This window comes from Castanea sativa, chromosome 5, assembly GCF_040712315.1.
Source record: "Castanea sativa cultivar Marrone di Chiusa Pesio chromosome 5, ASM4071231v1".
Taxonomy (NCBI): domain Eukaryota; kingdom Viridiplantae; phylum Streptophyta; class Magnoliopsida; order Fagales; family Fagaceae; genus Castanea; species Castanea sativa.
The window spans coordinates 1,046,270-1,057,341 of record NC_134017.1 but is presented as its reverse complement, the minus strand read 5'-3'; the positions used below and the strand labels follow the sequence as shown (position 1 = coordinate 1,057,341).

Below are 11,072 nucleotides of genomic sequence, written 5' to 3'. Positions count from 1 at the left end.
ACTCTAATATGAATGGGAATATTAAATTAAATAGTTAAAATTGAGTTTGGTGTTAAACAAAGTTCAAAATTGTTTTCACGGTTCATTTGTTTAAACACAAGAAGCTATTTTGGATTTTAGATAATTATAATTGTTAAGTTGGTATACATACAGTAAATGAAATTTAGTTTCTAGAGCCTCATCCATTTTAAATACCTTCTTTTCTTTTTTATTTTTTCACATGTTTTTGTAAAAGTAATAAAGGCAGAGAAGAAAGATTATGATTTCTACAAAACATATAAAAGGTCATTCATTGTAATAGTTATTTAAGCTATTGTGAAAATTTATGAAGGTAATATTTCACAAAAATAGAAGACTTGGAATGGAACTTAGAGACAAAGGTATCAATTGTACTTATACAACTTAAAAAATTTATAATAACCTTTACGTTTCTTTAAAAATTTTCTTTTATAAAACAACACATATTGATGACATGCAAAGTCAAGATTTTTAATGACAACAGCATAAATATAGAGTATTATATTGCATGTCTTATATGAAAGACAAATGCCAAACCTATCAAAGGATTTTTATGAGTGTTGTAAAGCTGACCTTAAATCAAAAAATGATCCCACGTCTTACGCGGGTTAAATGCTAGTATATATAATTGTTAGGATTTTAGACCCACGTTTTTGAATTAGCTAGAAGTGAATTAATCAAGTTGATTAATTAGGCCAATATCCAATTCAAGTGCAAATAATTAGACATTATATGACACGCATGTAAAACAATGTGTTACCAATTGCACAAGATCAATTACAATGGGAAAAATAAATTACAATGGAAACGGCGATATAGTGACAAAGATCCATGCTTAATTACCTTTTATTAATTTAAATTTTAATAATAACATTTATGACGAAAATCCATGCTTAATGATTTTTTTTTTTTTTTATATTTAAATTCTAATAATAACATTTATGAGTCACTCAATTCTTATGAAATCTACATTCATTTCTGTTCAAACAATGCTTTGAGATTATAAGGTCCTGCAACATTGGGAGTTCCACTCCACATTAGCTCTGCGAGTTGTTGGTAGGCCTTTTCTGTGGGGTGAGCAGTGTCAAAGAACACATATTCACTAGCATTCTCACATAATTCGTACTCTTTAACTGATCTCTTCCCTCCACAACTATTAATTCCTCTGTATGGTCCAATTCCACAGCATGCATTATACCCTTCCTTAAAACCTTCATCACAACATATTTACAACCAAAATGTTGGTATCAGTTTATGATAGAAATAAGAATAATTAAGTGAATTCTACACTATGAAAATATTCAGGACATTGACATACCATATTTCAAAGGATTATTTATTCTTTCACTCAGAATAGTGTAGGCATCGGCTATTGAATATCTGAATCCATTGAGCTCGTTCTCTAGATTTTGGAGAACTTCGGAAAGTGCTTTATTATGCAGTTTTGCTAGGGCTGTTAGTTCGTGCTTGCATTCATTTGTCTTTCCTGAATTTAGTGCTCTTCCCAATGGAAGACAACCCAATGGCGCCACGTTTGGAATCCCAAATTTTCTTCCTCCTTCCTTATATATTTCCTAGCAAATCAATATGTAGTTACGGGTATAAGCAACAGTCCGAAAAAGAAGGTAAGGAGATCGAGGGGGGATATATGATAAATATGTAGAATGATTTTGTAATAAATACATAGTTAATTTTTATTACCTTGATCACAAATGTCAAATTGCCGATCACCATGTCTACATATTCTTTTTGGGAATAGGATTGAAAGATGCTGGAATTCCTCGTGAAAGGGACTACATAATCATTAGCTCCAATGTTGATTAAGTATACAGCTCTGGACAATAATGACTTAGCTTCTGCATCATCAAGTTTTTTGCTCAATAACCTCTCGAAGTTCTTGAAATAACTTAATTGAGTTTTTAGGTCGATCACCTATAGATAATTAAAGAAAAATGTATTAAAATATTTGCTTCATGGAGGCATGCATATGCAGTAAAAACACTATCTATTTAAGGAGAAAGTATATCCTGTTAGGAGTATACCGATTTCATACACAAAAGGTGGGTTCCACTCATCAGTTGGATCCATTTGCTATAAGAGAGAAGATATATATACCCGAAAATGCTATACTTTTCCCATTTAAGACAATAAAAAATGCTAAAAATATTAAAAACTTTACAAAATAATTATTTATAAATTGATATGACAATGAATATAAGTTGTACATTTCTATTAGATAATATCAAGATTATAATCCTACTAGATTTTACCTTAACGCGCGCGCGCGCACGCGCGCGCACACACACACACACACACACACACACACACACATATATATATATATATATATATATATATATAAAGTATGCCTACTTAGAGTGAGTTTGTTTCAGCTTTTTGAAACTGAGCTTTTTAAAAAAAATGGAGTTTTCAAAAAGTGCATTATGAAAAAGTACTTTTTGAAAAAGCTGAGTGTTTGGCTAACACTTATAAAAGTGGCAGTTTGAGGGGTAAATTATTAAAAAGAACAATATCTATATAAAAAGAATTTTTTGTTTTTATTATCTCTTTTAATGCAAGTTATGGACATAATATTTTCATAAAAATTTCAAAATAAAGTTTATATAACAAGTTGTTAATGATAGGAAAAAAAAATGTCACTAGTAGGTCTAGATGAGAACTAATAACAACTTACTATATATGTAAACTTTATTATGAAATTGTTATAAAAATATTCTGTCAATAGTATTATTTTTAAAAAAAATAAAATAGTACTAACTTATGAAGTTTAGAGATATAATAAAATGTCACAATATTTTCACAATACTAATTTAAAATTAATCTTTGTAAAATAAAATTTTATTAACACTTATCTTTTAAATGAGTTGTTCTAATACCCACAATTTTTTCTCCACCTCATACTGTATAACATCACAATTATAAAAAAAAAAAAAAAAAAAAAAGTTGTAAAATAATTTGTGTTCTTACTCATTATATTTTCTTCCACGTTGCATAACCAAGCCCAAAAACTCTTTATTTTTTTTCTTTTTTTTTTCTTTCACTTTTTTCTCCTCCACATGTCAGTTCGTCCTTATCTTCTTATCTACCTTTCCTTTTACTTTCCTCCACACACACACACACACACACACACACACCCACCCACCCACACACAAAGAAGTCTAAGCTCTCTCTCAAGCTCCCTCTCTCTACTCCATGTCTCCAAAGGTTCCATTTATCAAAAACTCTACCAAATTCAAAAGTTTTTTTTTTTTTTTTTTTTTTTGAGATTTGATATGTATGTAAAAAGAAAAAAAAAATAGAGAAGAGAAGAGGAAGAAGCAGCACAAAAAAAGAAGAAGAGGAAGAAGAAGATGAGATGCCGCAGCATAGCAGCATAGGGGAGCAGGAAAAAAAACTATGGGCAATTTAAGGAAAAAAAAAAATCCACTAACGGTAATATTATTGTTCTGTAAACGTGTTTGTGCGCATTTTGCAACTGGAGCTCAGAGCTCCATTTTGCAAATGTACGTTTTCTTCACAAACCCAAAACGCAACTTTTAACAAAAAATTGCTTTTTAAACCTAACCAAACGGGCTTTTGGGCTGGACGTTTTAAAAACGCAATTTTTTGACTGGGAAAGTTGAAACAAACAGGCACTTAATATAAAGATTAAATACCATTCCTTGGCGAGTTTCAGCAAGAGCACCGGCTCCAGCGGATGCGAAGTTTGCCCCGTCAGTATATTGATCGTAACCAGGATGTAGATAAGGTGTAATGAATGGCAACTTTGCAAACTCAGCTGAAATAAAACAAACAATTAATATATATAATAAAAATAAAAAACGGAGATTTTTTTATAGAAAACAAGACAGTGCATGTGTAACAATATATTACCAATAAAATCTGGAATTATACGGCCATCGGAATATCTCCCAGTAGAGTACTTGAAAAAGTTCTCCCCATATGGCTCATAATTTGCTTGGTAATCAGTAATGGTGTTGATATAATTATTATTTCCAGCATCAAATACTGAATCTCCAAAGATGAATAAGGCAACATGTTCTTCTGGCAGGCAAAGGTGACCAAGGCCGAGGGTTGAGATAAAAAAGGTTGAAAACAAAGCCAAGAAACACAAGTAGAACCTTAAGCCCATCATGTTCAATCTTTACAACTTTTTTTTTTTTTAACTTCTATTTATTAGTTGCAATTTTCTTTTATAGGCTGCTTGATTTGTGCTTTACAAGAGGAAAAAGGAAGTTTTGCTTCAGTTGATCTTTCATAGAAGGTTGATTGGTTCATTGTCTTCATGTTGGCTACGTTCATGATTCGTGTACTCTGACCTTGTGCAGTTATCTTGGACTTTTTATATGCGACAAAGAATATTCTTTGAAAATCCAAATTCAAAGTCAAAATGCTCTAGTTTTAAATGATATAACTCAACCATTTTTTTCTCTCAATTTCAGATTGCGTTAACAAAGATTAACCCGTACTCCGGTCCATTTATCATTATCAAGAGTTTTGTTATATAGACTCAACTACTAAGAAAATTCAAAGATATTTAGTGGCAAGAGAGCCCCGTGATGAACAAGTCCTTTTAGAAATAGGGGAACATATGTTTATATTAAAAGTGTGCTTGGCAGCCAAGTATGAAGAATCGTATATCAACAAATAGGTGAAGGCTTGGGGGCTGTGGCTTATATATAAAGACAACTAGTCACTAAATCTGTGCAATGCATGGGAAAAACTATAAAATGAGTTTAGAAGAGAGTATCATTATATATAAGTTGAAATAGTTAGCATAATAATAACTAAAAAAAATAGAGTTTTATTTAGCATAAATGTATGAAATACTTTTAAATAGGAAATGACATTAATAATACAATGTAAGATGCCATTTGAAAATTATTGATATAAACTATCCAATAGACATTGCATTCATTCTAAAATAAGTTATAGTCATAAATAACATTTTTTTAGAAACAAATCATAATAACATTGTATAACTAAAAAAAGAAAGAAAAAGAAATTGACATAATAAAATGACTTACAAATTAAAACATATATTCATAGATAATTGCATTTTTTATAGTATATTTTCTTAAAAAGAAAACATAATACATAAACCTTTGAATTATTATTTTTAATTTTTTGAGAGTAATGATTTATTATCAAAATCTAGCAAAAATTTATATTTTCCTTAGCATTAATTTTTGTTCTTTATTATCCGTTCCATAGCAATTTTTGTTTTAGAAACAAATTCATACCAATTATTTTAATAAGACTAATGGCAGATTGTTAGAAACGAACAGAAAATACATGTGAAAGATGAAATAATAATAATATTAACACTAAATGTAACACATTTAGTATATATTTTTTCTTTTTAAATAAGTAAGTGATTTATATAACATGTACCTTTTAAAAAGGTTCATTTTAATGTTATGAATGCAGTTTTGATGCCCATTTCAATTTGTCTATTAGAATAGAATATGGGCAATGCTAAGGATACTAAAAATCCCACAACGCCACAACACAAAAGTTGTGTCCTTACCATTTTCTATAGAATATTTTAGCGCTGACTTATTTTGGGTTATTGCTAATATATATAAATTAGTTCTATAATAATAATAATAATAATAATAATAATAATACAGAGAAAGAAAACCTCTAACATATCCCACAGTTCCTTCTTTGAGTGGACAACGGCTTGGGGAAAAATTCTTACGCTTTGAGAACCTTTTCAAGAGGGGTTATTTTATTTTGAGTTGGTACTGTATGTGCCGAAATAGTGGGGAAACAATTAAAGAGTAAAAAAGTAAAAAACCTCAACTTGCAAGGCACAATTCTAAGATGTAATATGCAAGAAACAATGTGCAATCAACACAATAATTCCCATCAAAGGTAGAAAGAAAAGTGATATACACTAGTAATAAAGGTGAATATCAAAGAAACATCTGTACCTCCTATATATATATATATAAAAGAAAAAATTGATTAGTCTCAACCTTTGCCATACTGTTTTCCACAGTCTTATCAAATATGAGTTTATTAAGACAATCATCATTGAAGTTTCAATGAGATATTGGGTAAAGTACCATCACACATTCAATGCCAGACATGAGACACCTGATATGAACTGTTGGGGTACGAAATACTATGTAAATAAAATATTGATGTTTGACCTATAGCAACGTTTTAAAAACGCTGTTATAGACCCCTTAGTACCAAAAATAAGAGATGAAAAAAAAAAAAAAAGACAAAATTTAGTTACAAAATTCGTTAAAAACTAAGGCTATAACCTTACTCAATATCTTTTTATTGGAGATGAATTTTAATAGATCCACCGTCGAATTATATCTTCTTCTTATATTTTCCATACTTACAAAATTTCTAAAAAAAATTAAAGATCAATATTTATGTCATTAATAAATTGTTTAAATTGCAAGTTTTTGTAATTTAAAATTATGCATAAAATATAAGCTTATAAATCATATAATAAATAATATCTGATTGACACAAAATTTGACATGTATATTAAGAGCATACAGAACATGTGATTCAACATTTAGATTTTCAAATTATGTAGTAATATTTATTTTATTAAATGAATTTGTAGTTTAATGCTACAACCAATTTTGTACCTAAACTGTATCCCAAAAAAAAAAACACACATTCACACAATAGCAAAAATAACCAAGCCAAAATTTAAGAGTAAAAGCAGCAAAACCCAATTTAAAATCCAAACTTTAAGCATAACCACAGCAAAATAACACAATAGCTTTATTTTAAAAAAATATGACATTGAAACTATTAAACATAAAATAAAAAATAAAACAAACAAACTTAGCTAGTGAAAGAGAGAAATACCTTGAAGAGTGAGGCATCGGCTAGAGGACGGGCTTTGTTGACAACAACACGTTGAAGAGGATCGGCGGTGGCATGGTGAGGAGGATCAGCTAGAGAGAGAGAGTGTGAGTGAAAGAAGAACTTATAGAGGCTACAAAAAACTGAGGTGGCTGGAGGCCAGTTAGCTCAATGGCGGCACATTGAGGTGGTAAAGGGCAACACATTGAAGATGGATGAGAGAGAGAGAGAGAGAGAGAGAGAGAGAGAGAGAGAGAGAGAGAGAGAGAGAGAGAGAGAGAGAGATGTATGTGGAGAAGAAAATAGAGAGGAGAGAGAAAATTGTTGCCACCTTCGAAATAAATAATTAGTGTATGTGAGATTAAAAAAAGAAAAAGAAGATATTTTATAACCATGAGACATACACAAGAGGACTTATTATTGCATTTGGTAAATCTCAAGTTAGGCATAAACTTGAAAATTATTGTAATTAATTAAATAATAGTGAATTCATTCAAAGTTTATCTTGTGGTTTTTCTCTTTAATAAGAAATGGTTTTTTCATGTAAATATTTGTGTTATTGTGTGTGATTATTATTTTAAATTGATAATATTGATAATAATATTATTTAGGACCCAACAGTTTACCATTGGACCTTTTACATTTTACAATAATATTCTTTGAAAAATCCAACTTCAGTTGCCTTTAGTTTTGAACACATGCTGCTAATATGCCTCTCTTTGTGGTCATGATGCTCTGGTATCTAATGATAAAATTAAGGGTAGAATATTATTTGTCTCTAAACTTTCATCAAAGTTTGTTTTTCATCCCTAAGCATTCAAATGTTTGTCTTTAGTCCCTAAACTTTCTAAAATGTTATACTGTTCGTCCTTTTATTTAAATCTTTTAGTATTTGCCCTATGTGGTCTTATGAAGTGCTAACATGGTATATAACTTGGATTGAATCATTTTACTTTTTGAAAAAAATAAAAATAAACATATGACTCAATGATTTGCCCACACATGAAAATTATTTTTTAAATAGACCAAATTACCCCTCACTCCCTCTATTGACACACTTGATAGAAATTACATAGATGATTAGTAAAACTCTTTTAAGTGTTGAGAGTATGATCATACAACTTGAAATATTGAATATGTTTATTAATTCGGTATGAAAAATACAATTCTTATTTAGATTTTAATTATAACATAACCTGATTCACTTATTTTAAAAACGAATCTACATTTACTAGTTTTCAAACAATGCTATAAGATTGTAAGGTCCTGTGATATTACGAGTTCCACTCCACATTAGCTCAGCAATTTGTTGGTTGACCTTTTCGGTGGGATGAATACTGTCAAAGAACACATATTCACTAACATTCTCACATAATTCGTATTCTTTGACAGATCTCTTCCCTCAACAACTAAAAGTTCCTCTATATGGAACAGTTCCACAACATGCGATCTTGCTTTCCTTGAAACCTTCACAATAAAATAAAAACAGAGACACTTTCAGTTAGTGATCGAACTTAAATACATTATGCACTATGAAAATGATTGGCATACCATATTTTGAAGGGTTATTTATGGTTTCACCTAGAGAAATGTATTTATCGGTTATTGAATATTTGAATCCATCGAGTTGATTTTCTAGCTCCTGCAAGGATTTAGAAAGTGCTTCATTGTGCAATTTCGCTAGTGCTGAAAGTCCCTAAATGCATGCACCTGTGTTATTTGTATTTAGTGCTCTTGTAATTGGCAAACAGCCCAATGGTGCCAAGTTTGGCATCGCAACTTTCCTTCCACCTTTCTTTTATATTCCCTAGCACATCAAGATATGGTTATTTTAGTATAACAAATTTTTGCGAATGTAAAAAAACAAGAATTGAATAGAATGACAATTTATATTGAATATTGAATGTTATTACTTTTGTCACACTTGTTAAGTTGCCGATCACTATATCTACGTATTCTCCCGGAGAGTAGGTTTGAAGAGCACTGGAATTTGAGGTGAAAAGGGCAAAATAATCATTGCTGCCAATGCTAATTAAAGTAAACTGCTCTCGCCAATAATTTCTTGGCTTCTTCATGTCCTAGATTTTTCCTCAACTGATTTGCCAATTTCTCAAAATAATGTAGTTGAGTTTTTAGGTCTATCACCTGCCCCAAAAATTAAAGGAAAAGAAGATTAGAAAAATATGGTCTACTCAGGCATTTGAAATTTGGGTAATATATTATTGCAAGCACACTATTTTAACACGAGTTATTGCTAGATGGTGCAGTCTCTATCCAATATATAAGAGCATTGGAAAGGAGTCGACGTGTGACCATTTTAAGACACGTGTCATGTTAGTGTCATCTAATGTTTTGAATTCCATTTTAGAGTGTTCCGGATTTATTATTGGAATAGAATATATCCATTCCAATATGAACCGGTGTACCGTTCTGAAATTATGCATTAGATACATATATTTAATAATAAATATAAATAATACTATAAATAAATATATTTTATATAGTGTATTTTTAAAAAGTCCTAATAAAATGAATCAGATTGGCCACTTCTTATTTAGGCTCTGAACCCACTTTTTTCTTCTTCTTCTTCTTCTTCTTCTTCTTGATTTCACTGCGACTCTTTCTTGCTTCATTTTCTTCATCATTTTTTTTTTCACATCCATTTTTCGTATACCAGTCCAGAGATAAGTGGGTAGAACTTAAAGATTTCTAGAAGGAAGCCAAAAACCTCTAGTTCGCTACCTATGATTTGCATATATACCTCACCGTTAATCAATCAGATAATTTAGTTAAAGCTCTATTGGCAATGCAAATTTCAAGCCTATCTATCATTTATATATTTATTTTTTTTATTCAGCATGATATGATCAATTACACTGAGCATTTAATTAAGCTGCCAAATTTCTTCTTTATTAAAAAGCTGCCTAATTTCTTCTTTATAAAAAAGCTGCCTACTTAATACTGATAGTCATTGAACAAAAGGAGATCTCCTTGTCCTATCAATAAGGATTGGAGAGTGAAATTTCAATGTCAGTATTGTACATGTGTGTATATATATACACACACTTAATGTAAAAGATACATACCAATCCTTTGTTAGTTTCAACAAGAGCCCCAGCTCCGCCAGAAGCAAAGTTTGACCCAGTCAGTATATTGATGATAACCGGAATATAGAAGTGGCGTAATGAATGGCAACTTTGCAAACTCAGCTGTAATAAAATGTCAACAATCAATGTACTAACAATTCAAATTCTTAAAAAAAAAAAGAAAGACAGTAAGATCAATAGCATTTTACCAATAAAATCTGGGACTAGACGGCCATTAGAAAATCTTCCAGTGGGGTAGTTGAAGAAGGTCTCCCCATACGGTCCATAATTTGGTTAAAAAAAAGCAGAATGCTTTGTTTATCATACGGAAGAGATGACGCTTCCTTATTTCTTGGTAGCCGTCGGTGACAAATATTTTTTTTTATATGCTAGAATAGATGTAAGACAAAGATTATTAGTAGACTAGTAGTCGTCGTCTTTATCATATACATTAAACATTCAACAACTTTTAAAATTTTAATTTGTGAAGGTTTCTTTCATACTACTCTTTAGCGTTCACATTTGCAATTTCGACTTTTAATATAACTAGGGAAGGTCTCGTCAGATGCATGGATTTAGTCGTGAATTATATATATATATATATATATATATATATATATATATATATATATATATATCTTTGAGAAAATAATAACTAAATAAGTTATTATTACTTAAGGTCTGTTTGGATGGAGTTGAAAATTAAAAACTGAAACGGAAAACTGAAAAATACTATTCATGGCAAATGAACAGTGAACAGTGCATGTTCCAGCAAAAAAAAAAAAAACCTAAAACACAAACGTGTGCATTTCAATTGTGTCCAAACCCTGTCTTAATTTTAGAGAACTTTGCGTCTACGTTTGCTTTTTTTGTTATTTAGAAATTAGAATCAACTTTATGTGAGCCAAAAGAAACATCACATAGCTTTGTTTAACTTAAGGAGGAAATAGAGCTACCTCATTCCAAGGTCCAGAGCTTTAACGATTATTAACTGAATCAATAATTACGAGGAATGAACTAATTAAGAAGGCATACGAGGAATTTCTGAACTCAAATAAATGACAATTCTGATATATATTTATAGGCACTCTTCGTTCCTAGAGA

General features: G+C 30.3%; 1 protein-coding gene and 1 pseudogene across 1 annotated transcript; both read right to left on the bottom strand.

Moving 5' to 3' along the window:
- Positions 1–834: 834 nt before the first annotated feature.
- Positions 835–4,267, bottom strand: LOC142633618 (GDSL esterase/lipase 1-like). The gene is made up of 5 exons (XM_075807860.1): positions 3,913–4,267; positions 3,696–3,817; positions 1,720–1,950; positions 1,337–1,592; positions 835–1,229 (listed from the first exon to the last, which is right to left on the bottom strand). The coding sequence occupies exons 1-5, from the start codon at positions 4,172–4,174 to the stop codon at positions 991–993; spliced, it is 1,110 nt and encodes a 369-aa protein (XP_075663975.1). The 5' UTR covers positions 4,175–4,267; the 3' UTR covers positions 835–990.
- A 3,846-nt stretch (positions 4,268–8,113) lies between these two features.
- Positions 8,114–10,256, bottom strand: LOC142637478 (GDSL esterase/lipase 1-like; annotated as a pseudogene).
- Positions 10,257–11,072: the final 816 nt, after the last annotated feature.

Bases quoted from the DNA above. Each gene is read 5' to 3' on its own strand.
- LOC142633618 (XM_075807860.1), bottom strand. From the start codon at position 4,174: ATGATGGGCTTAAGGTTCTACTTGTGTTTCTTGGCTTTGTTTTCAACC. The intron at 1,951-3,695 runs GTATTTAATCTT...AATTATCTATAG, and splicing joins CTGAAACTCGCCAAGGAATG to GTGATCGACCTAAAAACTCA. The intron at 1,230-1,336 runs GTATGTCAATGT...GTTGTGATGAAG, and splicing joins AAATAATCCTTTGAAATATG to GTTTTAAGGAAGGGTATAAT.